Source organism: Salvia splendens, chromosome 17 (assembly GCF_004379255.2).
Source record: "Salvia splendens isolate huo1 chromosome 17, SspV2, whole genome shotgun sequence".
In the NCBI taxonomy this organism is placed as follows: domain Eukaryota; kingdom Viridiplantae; phylum Streptophyta; class Magnoliopsida; order Lamiales; family Lamiaceae; genus Salvia; species Salvia splendens.
In genome coordinates this window covers 14,018,115-14,040,137 of record NC_056048.1, presented here as the reverse complement: position 1 = coordinate 14,040,137, position 22,023 = coordinate 14,018,115, and the positions used below count along the sequence as shown (strand labels likewise).

The 22,023-nt window shown below is 39.0% G+C and overlaps 2 protein-coding genes across 3 annotated transcripts; one reads left to right on the top strand and one right to left on the bottom strand.

Annotated features, from left to right (window-relative positions):
- Positions 1-2,051: 2,051 nt before the first annotated feature.
- On the bottom strand, positions 2,052-4,505 carry LOC121773368 (copper transport protein ATX1-like). The gene is made up of 3 exons (XM_042170213.1): positions 4,368-4,505; positions 3,726-3,801; positions 2,052-2,456 (listed from the first exon to the last, which is right to left on the bottom strand). Exons 1-3 carry the CDS (start codon positions 4,374-4,376, stop codon positions 2,308-2,310), a joined length of 234 nt encoding a protein of 77 aa, XP_042026147.1. The 5' UTR covers positions 4,377-4,505; the 3' UTR covers positions 2,052-2,307.
- An 8,540-nt stretch (positions 4,506-13,045) lies between these two features.
- LOC121773356 (pleiotropic drug resistance protein 2-like) lies at positions 13,046-19,031 on the top strand. Of its 2 annotated transcripts, XM_042170184.1 has the most exons (20): positions 13,046-13,433; positions 13,505-13,625; positions 13,699-13,787; positions 13,874-13,958; positions 14,035-14,325; positions 14,399-14,489; positions 14,569-15,469; positions 15,575-15,735; positions 15,820-15,923; positions 16,004-16,169; positions 16,243-16,329; positions 16,409-16,512; positions 16,591-16,902; positions 17,005-17,295; positions 17,361-17,444; positions 17,521-17,654; positions 17,730-17,957; positions 18,034-18,205; positions 18,274-18,528; positions 18,654-19,031. In XM_042170184.1, exons 1-20 carry the CDS (start codon positions 13,051-13,053, stop codon positions 18,921-18,923), a joined length of 4,329 nt encoding a protein of 1,442 aa, XP_042026118.1. In that variant the 5' UTR covers positions 13,046-13,050; the 3' UTR covers positions 18,924-19,031. The 2 variants fall into 2 exon arrangements, with proteins under 2 accessions (XP_042026118.1, XP_042026117.1); XM_042170183.1 differs by having other exon boundaries at positions 16,591-17,295.
- The last annotated feature ends 2,992 nt before the right edge of the window (positions 19,032-22,023 follow it).

Genomic DNA, 22,023 nt, shown 5'->3' with positions numbered 1-22,023 from the left:
TCAATCATTATATGACTCACGACCAAGAAATTGTTTTAGTAATACATATCCTCTAAAAATTTTAAAATGATAATTTTAATACATATTTTATAATGATAGGACTTTTGGTACATTAATTTTTTATAAAATACGTTCCCTAATAGTTGAGTCATTTTTCGACATTAGAAAGTCCCCTTATAATTAAGTCATTATTATTCCCTCTATCATAACTAAAGCGGCACATTTCTTAGTCCGCACGAGATTTCAAAAGTTGTTAGTTAATATGTTTAATTGAAAAAAGGAAAATGGTGTAAATATTAAATCGAGAGAGATAGAGAATCGGTTATTTTAATTGAAAGGAAAAATAGTAGTTGTGTGCGCTAATTGAAGATAAAAAGATTTTTTATTGTATCCAAAAATATAAATATGTAATCTTATTTGGGACAAACAAAAAAAAAGCGGAGAGAGTACAAAAATATCTTAAAAGAGTCTTAAGAGATGGCGATCTCCCGAGGCCATCATATGCCCGGAGATCGACCATCACTGCGGAAATAGGACCGATGATTGGCCCGCTTTCACCTCTCTCAAAGGGTCCTTCCCACGGCCATGGCCAATCTTCATGCGGCCATGATTGGCCCATCATTGCAGCGATAAGGTCTATGACTATCGGAATATGTACTTTTTTTAAATTGTTTTTAAACCTTCTATATATACCTCCATACCCCATTATTTACATTCACCCCTTCATTCTCACTCTATACTTCTTTTTTGTGGGTTTTTTTGCTAAATGCAGGATGTTTCTTTTTTTAAAAAAATTTAAGTACGCTTTTTCTATAATTAATTTTGTCTTGAATTTATTTGTTTTACTATTTTATCTCATTTATTTGATACCAATAATTAAAAAATGAAATATAGAAATAATGTTGAAATGTAGAAATAATATAGGTCATCTCATTATTAAAACACTAATAATAATGTGGATCCCACTTTTCACTAATATTATTTTATGTACTTTTCTAATCATTGTTCTTACTAATTATGCATTAATTTTTGTGTTGTCTTAAATGTCCTATTTTTATTGGATGAAGGGATTATTTGTTTGAGAAATGCCAGATTTTGGTGTTGGCTTTTATTGTGCATTGAATTTGAATAACATTATATAGTCCCCACGGCTTTTATTAAATGCTTGTTAGGTTTGGTATATGAAGACTGGGTTTTTGCACGTGTGTTGTGTGCATGTGTCCCTACTTCAACAAGATTTATAGTTTTCCACTTTTGCAACAAATATAAGCGACAAGAGTGAGATCGAACCACAGAGACTAGGGACATACTCGAGATCGATTCTACGACACGAGATTAGTGTTAGCCGCCACGCCTTGAGAGATGAAACATGAACCCAAATACTCCCTGCGTTTCACTATAGTTGAGTCATTTTATCATTTCGGGAAGTTTCTTCATAGTTGAGTCATTTCCTTATATGGTAACTTTTTTCTTTTTCTTACTTTACTCTATCTTACTTTACTCTCTCTACTTTATTCACTTTATACTTTATTATCTCTACCTTTTTCTTCTCTCTTACTTTTTTATCTATTTATTTAACATACCCAACATTACTTTCTAAAACTTCGTGCCGAAAAGTTCCGCCTCAACTATAGTGAAACGGAGGGAGTACTAAAGTAAGAAACTTTAACTTTAACATGAAAACTGAGTCTGAGAGCTTAAACCTAACCTAAACTACCTGCAGCTTGAATCCGAGAGGTGCTTGAAACATTTTGTAAACATGAGTTTGCTTAGATTGCAGAGAAGTCTTTGGTTTAAACTAGAAAGAGAATCTGATTTTTGCAGCTAGAAAATAAATGAGAGTTGAAACTATTTGACTACTAAACTCCAGAAATTAAAGTTCTGCCTATAACTAATCATCTGCCAAGAACTTCATGAGAACCATAACTTCAAGCTCCAACAAAAATTGAGAAAACAACAAAACTTAACTTTCTCTTGAATGACGTGAATTCTAAGTAAAATTCAAAACTGCATTTTGTGCTCTAAATTAAAACATGAAGATTATAATCATATAGACCAATAATAGTTGCGATTTATTTTTGAAAAGTGCATATGTTTTATCATATCCCCAAATAAGGCATGTGTCCAGCCATCGGTTGTGTGACGTTGTCCGTACATGAATTAAACTAAACAGACAAATATAATCTTTACGGACAAGAAAATGAAGGTATTTCACCATGCTTGCAAGAAGATTCTACTTATGACTTAAATGTGCTCAAAAACATTATATTCCATGTTGTCCAACCCTTGCAACACCACCCTAGAAGCCTATGTGGACTTCGATCCTGGCTCGCCTGCCTCCCAGAACGAGGTTGCCTTCCCAGTCTTCGAAACGGCCTGAAGAACAGTTTCGGGTGGGATATTGGCTTTCACGGTCACCCTTTGACTCTCCAAATCAATGTCGAATGACTCAACACCTGCTCAAGGACATAACATAACAGTTCAATTGATTGGCTAAATCAAGGTCCATCGGTTCATTCCAATCAAACTATTGAGCAAATGTGACAACACAACAAAATCACACTATCATTACAATGTGTATATTCATTGACCACTTCAAGGGATCATTTACTTGGATGATAGCTTAGACTAACAATACATGTGATTTGAGTATTGCAAAGATTAGACGATCGAATGAGCTTAAAATAGTTCATTTTATCAAAAGTATGTGAACAAATTATCACCTGAAGTAAACACTCCCTTAGTGAGTTAAAGATTATAATCATATAAAACAACAATAGTTGCTCGGTTTTTCTGGGGTGGAAACATATGCACTTCTCTCATACGTGAAGGTAGTTGAAATACACTTGGTAGCACTTATTGCCGGTAGAAGCTGTTCTGATCATTACTACATTCTATAAGACACAATTTCCTCCTTGTTGCATGTGTATAGCTCGTTAAAGCTATATTTCCAACACAACACAAAGACGAAAAATCAAAAAACTCTCAGGTTTTAAAATAGATGAGTGAAGCTAAATATATCAAGTAAGACAGGTATGTTATCTAAAATGAGTACAGTGGACAAAAAAAATACTGACATAGCTAATTGGCACATAAATAAAGGACGACATAAGTTATCGATATTGGCATGAAAGCAGAGATACAGACTTGAAGAAACAGAGTATCCACCAAATTCCACCTTAATAATAAGAAAGAATGCCTAAACTAAAAAATCACACCAAGCAAATGGAACCGATTAGTATTACAGATGCAAAAGTAAGGTTTATTCTTAAGAATACGAATCTTGACTTTGATAACAAAAACTCGACCAAACCTCCTATCAGTTGGAGGATTCAGTCTTGCTGTTAGTGTATATGAAGAACTTCTAAAAACAAGTCAGACTACCGTGAAACGATGCTATGCACCACAAGCTGCTAGAAACAAAATAATCCTACCAAAAAATTTATCGTCTCAATTGATGCTAAGTGGCTAACTTAAAACCACTACCTACACAGAGAATAACACTTCAAACTTAAAACGAAGAAGACAAATGCAGTTGGCACATTTAATATGTTATTTATTATAAAGCTAAATCGAATCATCCATTGTTAACGCTCATCTGGAAAAATCAAACACATTAAGACCCAAGGGATGTACTATGTCATAACAATAAATTGGGGAAAAATTGAATTCATTCAAGTAAAATGAACAAGCTCTGCATAGATATGAAGGATAATGTGACGGACCTTCCGTCTTCCCAAGAACCCTCTTCACTGCTCCGACACAGCCTTGACATGACATGGCAACCTTAAGCTCAACTGTCTGCAATCCAACACAAAGTAAACACACAATCACGATTAGTACTTGATCCAAAAAGTTAACAATTCATCAATCAAAAATTTTAATACTTCCAATAAGATTTAATACAAGAATTCGGATCAAATTAGGAAGAAGTCCAACAAAGAATCCAAAAACAAGAGAAAAATAAATACTCAGTGAGTATTAAGAGACAGGTGTGATTGGTAGCAAACTATTGATAACACACTAACAAAAACAAATTACCAAAAAAAAGGTCTGTTGCTTTGTTGGTAGAAATTAAATTCAGTCAACATCACAGAACAAAAAGAATTTCTTCCACAAGGAAAAGCCAAAGTAAAACAACAATTAAAAACAGAGATGCAACCAACTAAAGCAGATTTTATCACATAACATCGCCACGAATAAAGTAATAATTCCTCAGTTTTCACTTTTCAGCAACAAAATCCAAACCCCAATTCAAAACTTGTTCAAAATCAGTGAAAATCGCCGTAAGTATAGACGAATTAGCACACGGGACACCATAAACCACATGAATTTCTAACGATTTCTATAAAAAATCTTGGTTTTACCTGAGACATGACGGTGTATTATAGAAGCCGAGCTAAAACTATTGGGAATGATGATATGATAATGGAAAGGCCAACACCGGATATCAAAGCATCCATGGTTTTCGCCCGGCCATAGCCAAGTCATAGCCAGCTATAAATTCCTCCTGCCACATCATCAGCACTAAAAATCCTCCTGCCATATCATCAGGACAAACAAATAGTCCAGCAATACCCTAACAATAGCCTAGCCAACATGACTCCTAATTATATAAAACAAATAATAATTGACAATCACACAAAATACGGAATTAAATTTACAACACGCATACGGAAAAATTCAATAATATTATTTAAATTAAAAAAAAGTACATTAAAAAAACATTAATTTTAAAAAAATACATTAAAATTAATACATTAATTTTAAAAAAATTACATTATTTAACCTCCGTCTTACTCCTCGTCTCCGTCGCCCCCGTCGCCGCCGGTACCCCCCGTGCCGCGGTGGCCTTCAAATCGTCACGCATGCTCACGAGCAATGCGTGAAGAAAGCTCTTCTCATCGGGGTCCTCTACCGCCTTCCAATCGGCTAAGATCTAGACCATCTGAGCACGCGTTTGTTGACGCACGAAGAATTTGAGATTAGAGGTCACCAATCCGAACCGAACCGGACGAACCGGCCTGGAACCGTCACCGGCGGTTCCGAACCGGAACCGGAACCGTCGGTGGCGGTTCGAACCGGCACCGGAACCGCCGATTCCGCCAGGCCGGTTCCGGGTCCCATATTTCGCGAACCGTACCCGGCGGTTCCGAACCGCCGGTTTCGCCAGAACCGCCGGTTCGGCGGTTCCCGACACCTTTTCAGACCTACTTCTTAGCCTTTTCAGAAACCGCTCCCCCGGCCGCCGGTTTGGTCAGAAACCGTTGACGGAAACCGCCGGTTCCGGCGAAAACCGGCGGTTCCGGCCGCATTTTTCAAAATTTGAAATTTCAAACGGTCCTCAAAACCGCCGGTTGTAGCGGCAAACCGGCGGTTCGCCGTGATTTTTCAAAATTTGATTTTTTTTATCACAATTTTCCCCTATAAATACCCCCCATCCTCTTCATTTCTACTCACCCCATTCTTGTGTTAATAAGAATTTCTCTCTCAATCTCAATTTCTCTATTCTCCATCCTCATTCTCTCAAGTTGTTTACGTTATTTGCGCTCATAATTTACTAACGTTGTTCACGTTATCATATTCACACAATCACACTACTCTCTACTCTCTACTCTCCACTTTGAATTTCCATAAATATCATGTCTTCATCTCGTCGTGGCGGTGATCGGGGAAAGGGACTTGCCCAAGATCAAAGTGATACTCGTCGTCGCCGTGCCCCTACTAGAGCACAAGTTGCGGAGGAGGTGGGAAGGCGAGCCGCTCTTCGAGCACAAGTAAGTTCTAATGTGTTTTATTTTTATGTTAGTATTAAATTCATTTGTGTTAGTATTTTTACTTAGTCGTATCGTATAATTTTCGTAGGAGGAAGAAGATAGAAATGCGGCCTTGTTACTTGCCCTCGGCGGGCCCGACGACGACGACAAACAAGGGGGGCATTCACATTCGGCTTCGCGGTTCGAGTACGATGTGAATCTATCGTCGGACGAAGGCGATGATGGATCGCATCAATTTCCCCCTTCTAGCACCGGCCAAGTAAGCGAAAATGATGATGAGGAGGCCGATGCTCCTCCTCCTTCCGTAGGACGACAAAAGAAGAAGATGCCTCCCAAGTTGAAATCCGATATCTTCACCAAACATTACAAGAAGGTCCCGGTGGTAATTTCAAATCCTAATGATCCGACCACTACCGTGGAGACAAGTGAGTTCAAAGCATATTGCAACTATTGCGATAAAGTCTATCCCTTTGGAACCGGTGGGGGATATGGTACTCTCCATAAGCATTTGAAGACAAAACACCTCGTGGAATATGGGCATACTAAGTCCCAAACCCAAATCAACTTCCCCTCCGGCTCATCGTCTCAAACAGGTACGCCACTATTTAAATATGATCCTAAAAATGTTACCGATACCATGGTAAGATGGGCGGCAATGAAACATTTGCCGTTCAATTTTTTTAATGATAGAAAATATGAAATTACTATGCAACAAGCTTTTAATGTTGCTGCAAAAAGAATTCCCCCCACTACTGCTCAAAGATCTAACAACCGTCAGTTTTTTGACAAAAAAAGGGAGATTGGAAAATTTCTATTCACCTTGGGGCACAAAGTTAATATTTGCTCCGATGTGTGGACGGATTCTTTCCAACGAAATTCCTACATGAGAATTTCATGTCATTTTATAGACAATAGTTGGTCTTTAAATAAACGTTTAATTGGTTTTAGACAATTTCCTTCCCCACACACCGCACAAGCAATTGCATCTCTAATTATTGAATGAGTATGAGTTATTCAACAAGATATTTTCGGTTGGTTTTGATAACGCAACCGCCAACACCGCAAGTATATCCGATTTAATTGCGGCTTGTTCCCCGGTGATAAGTGGTAAGTATTTTCACCAACGATGTATTTGTCATATTTTAAACTTATGTGTACAAGATGCTTTGTCTTTATGACAAAGACATATTCAACCTATTACTACAGCTGTATCCTTGATCCACTGGAAGCCTCAAATTGGCAAGGCGTGGAAGAAGTATTGCCACTCGAAGAAAATAAGGTACACAAAGTTTACTTTAGACTTGTCTACTAGATGGAACTCTACATATGACATGTTGCAATCTACATTAGAGCATATAGATTATTTAGTTGATTTTTATAGAACTTACCCTGTTGATGATTTGTATCTAACATCTTCTTGTTGGGAACAAAGCATGAGCTTATTTAAATTATTCAAAGGTTTTCGAAATGCCACTATGGAGTTATCGGGTGTGTATTATTGCACATCCGTTCGTGTTTTAGAACATTGCATGATCATATCACTTGGTTTTAAAACTGCAATAAAAAATTCCACAAACAATCTTGAGCTAATGTGTGTTTTATATTACATGATTGAAAAATGGCTCAAGTATTTCAATGAGATCCCAACTGTTTTTTTGCTTGCCAAAGTTTTGGATCCAAAGTGGAAACTAGTTGGTACTTTCAAAATTTTAGAATTTTATTACAACAATTTAGCTTCTATTGATCTTGAACCACTCCGAGCTTTGCAAACTGACGAAGACGACGACAACTACATAAACCTTGCCCAAACATTCCAAATAAACCTCCCCCACCTCCCAAGCCTCCAAAGAAATTTTGAGTTCGACTTGCGGTCTCTCTTTCACGATTACGAAGTCAAGTACAACACTACCCACCAAGTTCGACCTAGACCCCCCGTCAAACACATAACTTTGGCTTCTTCCAAGTTGATGACCCCGACGCCCAATCCCAATTGGCGGACCTATACGGCTTCAGCAGCGGAGGAAGGATGGCACATTCGACAAGTGAGTTAGATTTATATTTTGACTCACATTTTTCATTAAATGAGGAAGAAGGAGGTCCCGTTCCCCAACAAATTGACGTCCTAGAATGGTGGGGATCACACGAGAAAGATTTTCCAATCCTTGCATCAATGGCCAAGGAGATCTTTGCGGTTCCGGCTTCCACTGTCGCCGTCGAGTCCGCCTTTAGTGTTGGAGGCAACGTCTTGGACGACCGAAGAAGTAGACTCACCGGGCAAAACATGGAAGCCACCATGTTACTTGATGATTGGTGCTCCGCCGAAATTAGAGACCAAGAACCGAATTGGGACAATCAAGTAGTACAACCCGACCAAGACTACTTCCCCGACGAAGAAGAGTAGGCGTCAATTCCTCCAATCAAGCCAAAAAGGTAAGCAAGGTAAGAGAACTACGTGGACTTTGATTCCAAAATGCAATTGAGCATTGAGGATACGTAGGCATCTCAACTTAAATTTCAACTTAAATTTTAAATTTAAGTTTAAATTTAATTTGAGCTCAAGTCCTTTTCCTTTATTTCTTTTTTCTCCCCTTTATTTCGAATATGTAATTTTGTAAATTGTAATCAAGACTTTAAGTTTTTGTAATTTATAATTTTGAAGTTGTAATTTCTAATTTTTATGTTGTAATTTGTAATTTTAAAGTTGTAATTTGTAATTTTAAGTTGTAATTTGTAATTTTAAAGTTGTTTGTAGTTTGCAATTTTAAAGTTGTAATTTGTAATTTTAAAGTTGTAATTTATATCAATAAAATTGCATTTGAACATCGCTTTATTCTAATTGTATTTATGCAAATATATCTACATATTTTACTTGAATTACAAATTTAAAATGCAAAAAAAAAAACCGCCGAACCGGATGAACCGGCCCGGAACCGGCCCGGAATCGGGCAAACCTAGGCGGTTTCGCGGTTCACGGTTCCGGAACCGGAACCGGAACCGCCGATCCTTGGCCGGGCCGGTTCCGGTTCCACTTATTTTCGAACCGGAACCGGCGGTTCCGAACCGTGAACCGCCGGTTCCCGAACCGTGGTGACGTCTATTTGAGATCCTCTGTCGACTGGCCAAGGGGGGGATGCCGACTGGACCTCCTGGGACCCCCCGGAGCCCCCCCGCCTCCTGTTGGTCAAAGGCGGGCGCTGGGCGAGTTCGGCGAGCGAATGATGGAGGGGACGGGAGCTCCTGAGCACCCTCGGGGAGGTTGTGGGAACCGCTGCTGCCGCTGTAATCACCGGTATAGTTGAGTCGTTGCTTCTTCGGCCAGCCAGCGTCGACACCTGCCCGGAACTTATTGGAGTCGTTCAGCACCTCATAGCAGTTCGAGTAGGTGAACTCCTTATACAACCTGGGCTGGGGGAAGGCTTTCTCCGCTATCCTCCTGCAGTCATCCTCTGTTTGGCCACTGCTCTGCATGCGGAGGGCGTTGGCGTACAAGCCCGAAAATTGGGAGACCACAGCCCTGATTCGGTCTCACGCCTTCCGGCACTTCTCCACTGTGCGCGGCCTCCCCTCCGGGAAAAATGCCTTGTAGGCTGCTGCTATTTTGGCCCACATGTTGACGATCCTCTGATTGTTCGAAGTGAGGGGATCATCGCAAACACCCACCCACGCCTTGGACAGCGCGGCGTTCTCCGCATCCGTCCACTTCCTCCGTACCGAGCAGTCGTCCTCACCCGGCTGCGACGACTCGCCGACCCTCTTGCCCTTCCCCTTGCCCTTCTTCTTTGGGGGGCCCCGACCCCGCCCTACTCCCCCCGTTTGAACGGGAGTTTCCGGAACACCGAGAAGATCAAACCCCAACTCCTCTAAGGAGAAAGTCTCATATTGCGTGAACTGCGCCTCCGTTGGGGTCGACGTGTGCGAAGAAGCAGTCGAAAAATCAAAACTGGGGCGATAGACGTTGTCCACCCCGGCGTTCCCTGCGTCGCCAGTACCCACCCCCCCGCATCGTCTGCATCCCGGGTGTCCACCCCGGCATCATATGCATACCGGGTGCCCACCCCAGCATCGCCGATAACCCCTCCGGCATACTCCCCCGGCTGCCATCCCGGACATCATCTGCTGCCACGGGTACTTGATGTAGTACCCGGACATCGGAACCCATACACCTCCCACGGGTAATGGGGGAGTTTGAGACCCGCTCGTCATTGGAGTACCTTCGTTGTTGTTCTCCATTCCACGTTGTTGATCTTGTACATAAATTAAGATAGAGAGAGTACTCGTTAAAACAAGTGGTGCGAATGAAAATGACGTGCAAAGTGCGTATATATAGTGTTTCGAAAATTTAAAAAAAAAAGAAAATTTCGCTCGCCGGTCCGGAGCCTGCAATGGCGGCGAGCGGACCGGCGAGCGCATCGGTCAGCGCTCGCGGATCGGCGTGCGCTCGCCGATTTTTCATCGAAATGGAGCTCGCTGGTTACAATGGTTCGGCGAGCGCCGGAGATCGGCTAGCCGGTCCGCTCGCTGCCATTATGGATGCTCTCAAGCGACATTGAAAGGTATGAGAAAAAATTTAATTATAATAAGAAAATAGGAGTAAATGAATTTAGAAGGAAACTTCTATGGTTATTTAAATATTTGAATATTTATCCAAAAAAAATAGTCTTATTTGTATGGATGATATTTTAATGAAAAATTGATAAAAATAGGAAAGAAGAGGGAAAAGATAAAATAAAAGAGGAAGGAGAAAAAGTAATAAATGGAATGAGAAAATGTGGATAAAGTATAAGAAAAAGTTTTCATATGAGTATATATTGTGGACACTCCAAATTTGTAAAATGGAACTATTTTCTTTTATATTTTATTGCTATGTACCCAAAAGTAATTATGTCAAAAAATCATAACACTAAAGGTCAAAATTTGGTCATAAACATAATAACAAAATACAAATTTGGTCCTAAACATTCACTTTTTGAAAAAATATGTCAATAACAAATGAAAATGTTGACGAAGCAGTCATTTTTTTACGGTTTCGTAAAAAAACTAACGGTCAACGCTAATTGCACAATGGCATGACCTTTAGTTTTTTTACGGAACCGTAAAAAAAGGACTACTCCAACAAAAATTTCATTAGTTATGGACCTATTTTTCAAAAAAGTGAATATTTTTTACCAAATTCGTATTTTAGTCATATATTTAAGACCAAAATTGACATTTACTCTAATTATACTCATTTATGTTCCGAACTAATCCAAAATGCTAGTCAATCTAAGAGTTAATGAAAATTTGTCAATGTATTTTTATTATTAATAATAATTTAATATTTATAAATAGAGTAAATGTCAAAATTGGTCCTAAATATATAGTCAGAATACGAATTTGGTCCAAAACATTCACTTTTTGAAAATCGGGTCCAAAACATTTGAAATCGTTATCGAAGTGGTCCTTTTCCCTCAAAAACTAACTGTCAACGCCTAATTAATGATTTTTTAACTTAATTAATATACTAATGCATAATTAATTAAATAAAATTAAATATAAAATTGATAAAATGCTAAGAAATTTCAAAATCGACTACTTCTCCCTCTTTTTCCTTCTCTTCCATCTCTCCTTCGTTCTTCCTAAATCGGAATCTCTCTCTTCTTCTCTCCGACGCTCAACGTCGTCGCGTCTTTCTCTCTCTACTCGCTCCTCCACAAATCGTCATCATCGTGTGTTTCTCCACATTGCTGTTGTCTGAGATCAAAATCGTTGCCGTCCACCATTGTTGTCACCATCAACCCTCATTTCTTTCGATCCTCCTCATCTCTCTCTCAATTTTCTTTCTCGGCGGTCCGGCGTTGTTATCTCCGTCGACGCGATAGCTGTTGCTGGAAGATGGTTTCGCTCCGTCGCCTCTGCCTGCTCGCACCAGAGAGAAAAATAGATAGATTCTGATTTAGGAAGAACGAATGAGAGATGAAAGAGAAGGAAAAAGAGGGAGAAATAGTCGATTTTGAAATTTTATAGCATTTTATTAATTTTATATCTAATTTTGTTTAATTAATTATGCAATAGTTAATTAATTAAGTTAAAAAATCATTAATTAGGCGTTGACCGTTAGTTTTTGACGGAACAACGATTTCAAATGTTTAGGACCACTTCGATAACGATTTAAAAAGTTTTGGACCCAATTTTCAAAAAGTGGATGTTTTAGACCAAATTCATATTTAATTATGCGTTGACCGTTAGTTTTTGACGGAAAAGGACCACTTCGACAACGATTTCAAATGTTTAGGACCACTTCGATAACGATTTAAAATGTTTTGGACCCGATTTTCAAAAAGTTGATGTTTTAAACCAAATTCATATTCATACTATATGTTTAGGACCAATTTTGATATTTACTCTTATAAATATATCTCACAAATATGTGAGCACCATGTATATTCATATAAGGCATGTGTTGTTTGTTTTGCCTGTATAGTATTTAATTATATGTGTTGTTTGTTTTACTTATATATTTTATTTAATTTTAATATATTAGAAGTTGTGATTGACATCGTAAATCATCAACAATATTGATAGTAAACGTATTTTCTCCGTTTTTTTTAAAATAAGCAAGCTCAGTTGTTTATAAGGCGAGATCAAATAGTTTAATGTGACAGTCTATAAATTAGTGAACTTGTCAGGCTATTTTGATAAGTAAGTAAGAGAGGTGAAAAAAAAAGTAAGAGATGAATAGTATTAGTGGATTGTGGGGTCAATATTATTAATAGTATTTAAATATTTAAAAATTTTCATATTAGTGGATTGTGGGGTCAATATTATTAATAGTATTTAAATATTTAAAAATTTTCATATTAAAAGTAGTCTAATTTTAATGAATGGCCTAAAATTGTAAAACTTGTCTATTTTTTTTGGGCGGATGGAGTATGATTTTTCTCTTTGCATGCAACAAGGGATTATAAATAGAAACAATCATATATTCTTATGTATACAGAAGCTAAAAATGATAACATTGTACGACAAAAATATGGATAATTCAAATGCATATGCATGGCATTTTTAATGCCGTTAGCAGACAAAGCATAGAATATATTTTAGATATAATATTGTCACCTACAAAATTCCCTTATGCCAAAGTTTGTAAATGTTTCTCACCTTTTTGTCAGTTCTATATATATACCAACCCCAACATTGTAACATTACAACACCTCAGCCATCTTGAAAACAAAGAGAAACATTGTAACATTGTTTGCAAAAGCAAACAAACAGAGAGCTCTGTAGCAGGCTAGAAATGGCGGCTGCAGTGGCACGAGACGAGTTGACACGGTCCATGAGCCGTAAGGCGAGTTTTGCATCGTCCAGTACTAAAGGCTTGGCTTCTGCAAGCTTCCGGGAGGCGTTTGGAGCTCAGGGAGGTGACGTGTTCCAGAAAAGTGGGAGAGAAGACGACGAGGAGCAGCTCAAGTGGGCTGCCATTGAGAGGCTCCCTACTTATGATCGGATGAGGAAAGGGATCTTGAAGCAAGTCTTGGACAATGGCAACGTGATTCATGAAGAAATCGATTTTGGTAACCTCGGAGTCCACAACAAGAAGCATATCATGGACACCATGTTGAAAGTTCTTGAAGATGATAATGAGAGGTTTCTTCTGAGGCTTAGAGACAGAATCAATAGGTAAAATGATCTTTACTCATTTGGACTTTTTTGAGGGAGAAAACTGAAGTTGTTTATGTTTTCTTGAATAGGGTTGGAATCAATGTGCCAAAATGTGAAGTGAGATTTGAGCATTTATCTGTTGAAGGAGATGCATTTGCTGGAAGCAGAGCTCTTCCTACTCTTTACAATTCGACTATAAACGCCGTTGAGGTATTGTTTTTTAGTCTTGGGCTGAAATATTTTTCTTTGCAAATATTAGATGGAGTTTCTTTGTTATGAATAGGGAATTCTTGATTTCTTGAGGCTTTTCCCATCTAAAAAGAAGACTGTTAGGATACTAACCGATGTTTCTGGAATAGTGAGGCCATCAAGGTATAAACACATAACAACTAAATCATCATCTTTTTATAGTTACTTGCTTCACAGTTCTAGTATTTACAACTGTTTCCTGTAAGCAGATTGACACTTCTATTAGGCCCTCCGAGCTCTGGTAAGACGACGTTGCTGAAGTCGCTTGCTGGGAAGCTAGAACAAGATCTAAGGGTATGAGCACCTTCAACCCATGGAACATCAAATTTTACTACTTTATAACGGTTCGTGCCTCGTTTTCTGAAACCAGGAGAGTGGGAAGGTCACCTATTGTGGACATGAGCTGAGGGAGTTCATTCCTCAGAGAACTTGTGCCTACATAAGCCAGCATGATCTTCACCATGGGGAGATGACAGTGAGGGAGACCTTGGATTTCTCGAGCCGTTGCTTTGGTGTTGGAGCTAGGTATGAACTGCTAGCAGAGCTTTCTAGAAGGGAGAAAGATGCAGGCATTAAGCCAGATCCTGAAATAGATGCCTTCATGAAAGCCATTGCTGTTTCTGGGCAGAGGACTAGTTTGGTGACAGATTCTGTGCTCAAGGTAAGTTTTTATTCATCAAATTTAGTCTACCAGCATTGTATATTAATCAAGTGATCAATTGATTGATAAATAGGTTCTTGGGATTGATATTTGTGCTGATACAATGGTTGGTGATGAGATGAGGAGAGGAATTTCTGGAGGGCAGAAGAAGCGTGTGACGACTGGTATGTCTAAATGACCGAAAAATTCTACATTTCTTCTACTAATTTGAAAGAAATGCTAATGAATTGACATATAATGCAGGAGAGATGTTGGTTGGCCCTGCAAAAGTTTTCTTGATGGATGAAATCTCGACTGGTCTAGACAGCTCCACGACGTATCAAATCATCAAATACATGAAGCAAATGGTCCACATTATGGACATAACCATGATCATCTCCCTCCTCCAACCTGCCCCTGAAACTTTCGAACTTTTTGATGACATAATCTTGCTTTCAGAAGGGCAGATTGTCTACCAAGGCCCACTTGAGCACGTTCTTGGTTTCTTTGAGAGTGTGGGGTTCAAATGCCCAGAGAGGAAAGGAGTAGCCGATTTTCTGCAAGAAGTCACCTCCAAGAAGGATCAAGAACAGTACTGGTCAAGGAAAAATGTGCCTTATGAATATGTATCAGATTCTGATTTCGCCTTTCGCTTTCAATCCTTCCACGCTGGGCAGAAGATCTATGGCGAGTTGGGAGTGCCATACGACAAGAGTAGAGTTCATCCAGCTGCATTGGTGAAGGAAAAGTACGGCATCTCCAACAATGATCTGTTTAAGGCATGCCTGTCTAGGGAATGGCTGCTAATGAAGCGCAATTCCTTTGTTTATATTTTCAAGACGACGCAGATCACCATCATGGCTCTCTTCACCTTCACTGTGTTCTTCAGAACACAGATGAAGCATGGGCACATTGATGACGGAGGAAAATTTTATGGTGCCTTGTTTTTCAGCCTAATCAATGTCATTTTCAATGGGATGGCTGAGCTTGCAATGACCATTTTTAGGCTTCCTGTGTTTTTCAAACAACGGGATGACTTGTTCTACCCGGCTTGGGCTTTTGCCCTCCCAATTTGGCTCCTGAGGCTTCCCATCTCGGTCATGGAGTCCGGGATTTGGATCATTCTCACATATTACACTGTGGGATATGCACCTTCTGCTAGTAGGTACGAGTTTCAACGTTTATACTTTTCGATAGTCTATTACTAGTGAGTTTGTAAAGGCATAATTCACATCAAATTTCTAACCAAAACAAGCCAAAAAAAACACAGGTTCTTTATGCAGTTCCTGGCATTTGTGGGCATCCATCAGATGGCATTAGGCCTCTTTCGATTCATAGCAGCGCTTGGAAGAACGCAGGTAGTTGCAAACACTCTAGGAACCTTCACATTGTTGTTGGTGTTCGTACTTGGTGGATTCATCATTGCCAAAGGTTAGCAACAAAACCTCTTGAATAATACTAATACTGAGGCCATATACCTCTATACTGCAACGTGTGTCATCTCTTTTGCTGCAGATGATCTTCAACCGTGGATGAGATGGGCTTACTATCTTTCTCCTATGTCGTATGGCCAAAACGCAATTGTCATAGTAGAATTTCTCGATCCTAGATGGTCTGGGGTAAGCTGGGTGATACTATATATAACTACATAGCCGTAGACAATGTTTACTTCGCTTATGTTGTGAAACTCGACTTCCAGAAAAATGACGATGGCAGATTTGCTGGAAGAACCGTGGGAGAAGAGCTATTGGCTGGAAGGGGAATGTTTACCGAACAACACTGGTATTGGATTTGTGTTATTGCACTCTTCGGATTCTCTCTCTTCTTCAACTTGTGCTTTGTTGCTGCACTAACATACTTGAAACGTAAGACTCTAAGTTTCTGTTTCATCATAAGTTGTGAAACTGTCTGAATCTTACATCTCTTTCTTGCATGCAGCGTTTGGTGATTCAAAATCTGGTGGTTCAATCTTGGAGGATGAAACTAAGAAAAGCAGAATTAGTGCTAATAGCCAAATAAATGAAGGTTTGAAACCATCAGTTTTCTTCATTAGGTAGCATTCTATTTCTAGTCATAATCGCTTATATATTGATTGATTTTGCAGTGAGAGATGCTCAAGAACAAGATACCAAACGCGGGATGGTGCTTCCCTTCAAGCCCTTGTCACTTTCCTTTGATAATGTGAACTACTACGTTGATATGCCTGCAGTAAGTAGCTTGTACACATCTCATCTCTCTCATCATCAAAGTTAAACAAGGGCCTATTAGAATGACACTTTTTAACAGGAAATGAAAGGCGAAGGGGTTGAGGAGACACGTCTGCAGCTACTGAGGGGCGTCAGTGGTGCATTTAGACCAGGAGTTTTGACAGCATTGATGGGAGTAAGTGGTGCCGGAAAAACCACATTGATGGATGTTCTAGCCGGAAGGAAAACAGGTGGATACATTGAAGGAGACATCAGAGTTTCCGGTTTCCCAAAGAATCAAGAAACATTTGCTCGTGTGAGTGGCTACTGTGAGCAGAATGACATCCATTCCCCACATGTCACTGTCTATGAATCTCTCCTATATTCAGCCTGGCTCCGTCTTCCAGCAGATGTAAACAAGGCAACACGGCAGGCAAATCTTTACACAACTTGCATCTTTCTTGGAGTTCTTTTTATTTTCCCTTTTATGATCATATCCATAGTGTTATTTCAGATGTTTGTGGAGGAAGTGATGGACTTAGTTGAGCTGAACTCGCTGAGAAACTCCCTAGTCGGGCTTCCTGGAGTCGATGGTTTATCAACAGAACAGAGGAAAAGGCTCACCATTGCAGTTGAGCTAGTTGCAAATCCATCAATCATCTTCATGGATGAGCCAACGTCGGGCTTGGATGCTCGAGCTGCAGCCATTGTCATGCGTGCTGTGAGGAACACGGTCGATACAGGGAGAACCGTCGTTTGCACAATCCATCAACCAAGCATAGACATCTTTGAATCATTTGATGAGGTAACATAGTCACCTTCTCATAATCCCTTTCTAAAGGCCTAATTCCAAATTCTCTTTTCATTCAGCTATTTTTAATGAAGAGAGGTGGGCAAGTCATATATGCAGGACCTTTGGGCAGCAACTCTCAACTTCTAGTAGACTACTTTGAGGTTAATTTCATCACCACTTTCTTCTCAAACTAGTACTACACACCATGTGCTTACGCATTTTTTTCACTCATTCCAGTCTATTTCCGGAGTTCCTCAAATCAGACAAGACTACAATCCAGCTACATGGATGCTAGAAGTTAGCTCTGCAGCAGTTGAATCTCAACTAGACATGGACTTTGCAGAAATCTACTCTAACTCTGATCTCAACAGGTATCAAAATATATAGAGGCTATCATTTCAATCTACCATAATAAAAAAGAAGCTAATCCTATGTATCAACTGCAGGAAGAATCTAGAACTTATCCAGAAGTTGAGCAATCCAGAAGCAGGATCACATGACCTCTTCTTCCCCACCAAATACTCACAACCTCTTTTGGTCCAATTCGTGGCGTGTTTTTGGAAACAATATTGGTCTTACTGGAGGAATCCTCAGTATAATGCGATCAGATTCTTCATGACAACAGTGATTGGCCTTATATTCGGCGTCATCTTCTGGAACAAAGGAACAACAATGTACAAGTTTATGTTACAGAAAATGGAAAGATGAAGGTTCAAAAAATGGTGTTTATTAAACAAGTATATTTTGCAGGTATAAAGAACAGGATCTGACGAATCTTCTAGGCGCAATGTATGCAGCAGTGCTATTCCTAGGTGGAACAAACACATCTGCAGTTCAATCGGTTGTGGCCATAGAGAGAACAGTGTTCTATCGCGAGAGAGCTGCAGGGATGTTCTCAGCATTGCCTTATGCATTCGCACAGGTGCAAAACAAGTTTAATGGCGCCTGGCTTGATTGTGCCTTACTGAGCCTTTTATATATTCTTGGCAGGTTTCTGTTGAGACAAGCTACATCGCGGCACAGACATTCTTGTACAGCCTTCTCCTGTACTCGATGATTGGATTTGAGTGGGGAGCATCCAAGTTCATATGGTTCTACTACTATGTGTTCATGTGCTTCGTCTACTTCACCTTCTACGGCATGATGCTTGTGGCTCTCACACCTAGCTACCAGATTGCTGCAATTCTCATGTCATTTTTTCTCAGCTTCTGGAATCTCTTCTCTGGTTTTCTCATTCCCAGGATGGTAAGACAACACATGTATTTTTATTTTATTTTTTATTATCCATCCATCTAGGATTAAGTGGTAAGAAAACACATGTAGTAGTTGTTTGTCATGGTGTGGTATTGAAATTGCAATTAATGTTGCAGTTGATCCCGGTGTGGTGGAGGTGGTACTACTGGGGCTCTCCGGTGGCATGGACGATATACGGGCTGGTGACGTCACAGCTGGGAGACAAGACGGAGCAAGTTCTTGTACCGGACCATGGTGATATGCCTATTAAGGACTACCTTAAAGTTGTCTTAGGTTATGACTCTGATTTTCTTGGATGTGTTGCCTTGGCTCATGTTGGATGGGCTTTGCTCTTCTTTGTTGTCTTTGTCTATGGCATCAAGGTCTTGAATTTCCAAAGGAGATAGCTATCCAAAGGATTTAGTGCTTCTATTGTTTGTAAGATCCATCAAATGTTTTTTCATTTCCTTAATAAATAACTTGAATATTCAGTTAACTTCATTGTTTCTTCTGAAGAAAATTATCAAATCAAATGAATCCAAATTGAACTAGACAATACTATGTTCTAGCTAATTCAAACTAAAACTGTCGCCTTAAAGTAAGTTACGTAAATTTAAATATCAACACAAAATAGTTGATAAATTATATGTTTGAGTTGAAGTTAGTTTTCTAGATCGAAAATTTATGACGTTCAAAATGTATAGATCCAATGTCACATTCAGTAAAGATTTAATGAAATTAAAGCTCTTTCTTTGCAATTGTCTTGATTGCGGAATATCATTGAGAAATAGGAATCCGCGTTATCAAAGGATTTCCTGCGATAGATTATTTCTAGTATGGAATGAGTCAATCATCCACTTTGGTATCTTATTGAACAAAAAAGGGAGTTCAATTTTAATATACAAAATTAAAAAAGTTATGTATTATGTATTGGATAATAGTTATTATTTGATGAGAGTCATATCTCTATATTCCTAAAACAAACCAAAATCCCCCAAATTACCCAAAAGTCAGAATATATCCATTGCATAAAAATGGGAGAGCACATATTGCTCGCAATGAGGGGCAAATTTCATAACATTGTTAGAAGAAAAAACTTGTTGTGGCAACATAAAATAAAATAGATGGTGAAAAGTGAAATGGAAGTCCAATGTAAAATTGAAAGGAATAGATGTTAGGAAGAATTGTGTAGCAGATAGTAATGGAAGGGTAGGGTGGTTTTGAATTGCCCAAATCCTGAATTCAAGCCAAGGGATACTTGATGAAATAAATCTATGAGATAAATACTACTACAAAATTGGCATAAGCTCTCTCCATTCAATCAACACATCTTTCTTCGTACACAACAACAGCTAACCATCAATCGCAGCCAAAAACAACACAATAACCAAACCATGAGTTAAAACTGAAATAGATCATCATCTTCAATTTGCTGATGATTGATTATATGAAAACTAAACTATATAGTTAGTAGTACACGTTTAAATTTAATACACATCATAGTTATGGATGGCAAATCACAATTGAGCATGAACAACAAAGATTCCAGAGATTGTAGCATTCTTACCATTTCTGGGCATTCATAATCGATACCAGCTGCCTCAATTCTCTCTCCTCTCTTTTCAGCACACCACTAACTAATTTCTGTTGTTCTAGGATCGGGTCGGTTGCTATAATGATATGGATAAACTTACAAGCATTCCCCTACTAACGGCAAGCGAACCGGGAAAAGCCCAGGGAAAATGAGAATCTCGTTAATCCATTCATGCGCGTCGTAGCTGGTTATAGCTGGAGCTCGAGTGCGAGTTCTATCCGGTAAAGCCAATGATTAGAGGCATCGGGGGCGCAACGCCCTTGACCTATCCTCAAACTTTAAATAGGTAGGACGGCGCGGTTGCTACGTTGAGCTGCGCCAAGGAATCGAGGGCTCCAAGTGGGCCATTTTTGGTAAGTAGAACTGACAAGTATTGTGAGTAAAACTCAAATTGATGTTTTGATCTTACTCCTTTTTTTTACTTGTAATTTTCAATTTTCAAAGACAAACAAAGGATAAGAATAGATCCAACAATAAATATTGAATCTAAGAAGGATGGAAGATCAAGGAAAGGAGAATACGGAAAAAAATGTGATTGATGGAATAAGCAAAATGCACTTAAATCATGCTAACAAGTATCAATGGCTAAACCTTCAAGGAATCCACAAGCCTCAAAGTATACATTTACTTGATCCATGTTTCACTAAGAATTGATGATTCAAACAACCTATAACTAGAAATTTTGATAAAACCCCCCAAAGGGGAAACAAATCTCAAGCTCTTAATTCAATCAAAATCTCATTTGGAAAATAAGGAAAAATACTACTTCCTCCGTCCCGGCCAAAGCGAGACGTTTCTATTTTGGCACAAGAATTTAGGTAGTGGTGTTTAGTGAATTAAATTATTAATAGTAAAGTAAGAGAGAATAAAGAAAAAAGAAAAAGAAAGAAAAAAGTAAGAAAGAGAAAGAGAGGAAAAAGTAAGAAAGAGAAAGATAGAATAAAGTAAGAGAGATGATAAACTAGGAGAAGTAAGAGGATTAAGTAGGAGAGAGGAGTGAGTTGATTGTTGCCAAAAAAGGAAACGTTCCACTTAGGTTGGGACGTACCAAAAATGAATACGTCTTACTTAGGCTGGGACGGAGGGAGTATTTATTTATACCTTATGCCCAAATTCCAAGAGAAGCCCACAAAATCTATCTCTGCATCACGTACCCGGGCGGGTGAATTACAAAGCGAATAAAACACCCAGTGGAGTGTTCAGTTTAGAACCCTTCCTGGCGCTCCGCCCGGCCGGGTGCATTTCTAAGGATAGAAATCACCCGGCTGGGTGCCCCATTTAGGCTCCATTCTGCCCCAACGATCCTAGCACTCCCGACAGGCCTTCATTCTTCAAAACAATCCTCGTCAGTGGCTCCTTGGTCTTCATAGACTCCTCCCGCATGACCTTTTGAATGAAAGTGATAGCCCCCTCGTAGCCGCCCCGCCATGGACCTTGTCATGGGTCTTTCACGTGAGGTCATAAAATTAATGTCTGAGGATGGAAGAAATCAAATTACTCCATTCGCCCTTAAATTTTGTTACATTTTGATTGGGCACGAGTTTTAAGAAATGTAATGAAAGTGAGCTAAAAAACGTTTAGTGGAATATGTGTCCTACTTTTAAATACTCCACCTGTCCCAAAAAATATGGAGAATGAGCTTTAATTTAAAAATTTCAAAGTAAGAGAAAGGGGTAGACAGAAAAAACAAATTAAAGTATTGTTAGTGGAGAATGATTCTCACCTCATTAGAGAGAAAATGTTTTCAAATTTAGAAAGTGCATATTATTATGAGACAAACTAAAAAGAAAAGAGTGCATATTTTTGTGGGAAGGAGGAAGTATTAGTTTATAATAAAATGTGAGTGAAAATGAGTTAGTGAAATGCGGTAACTAATACCCCCTCCGTCCCATAAAAATACGTACACTTTACAT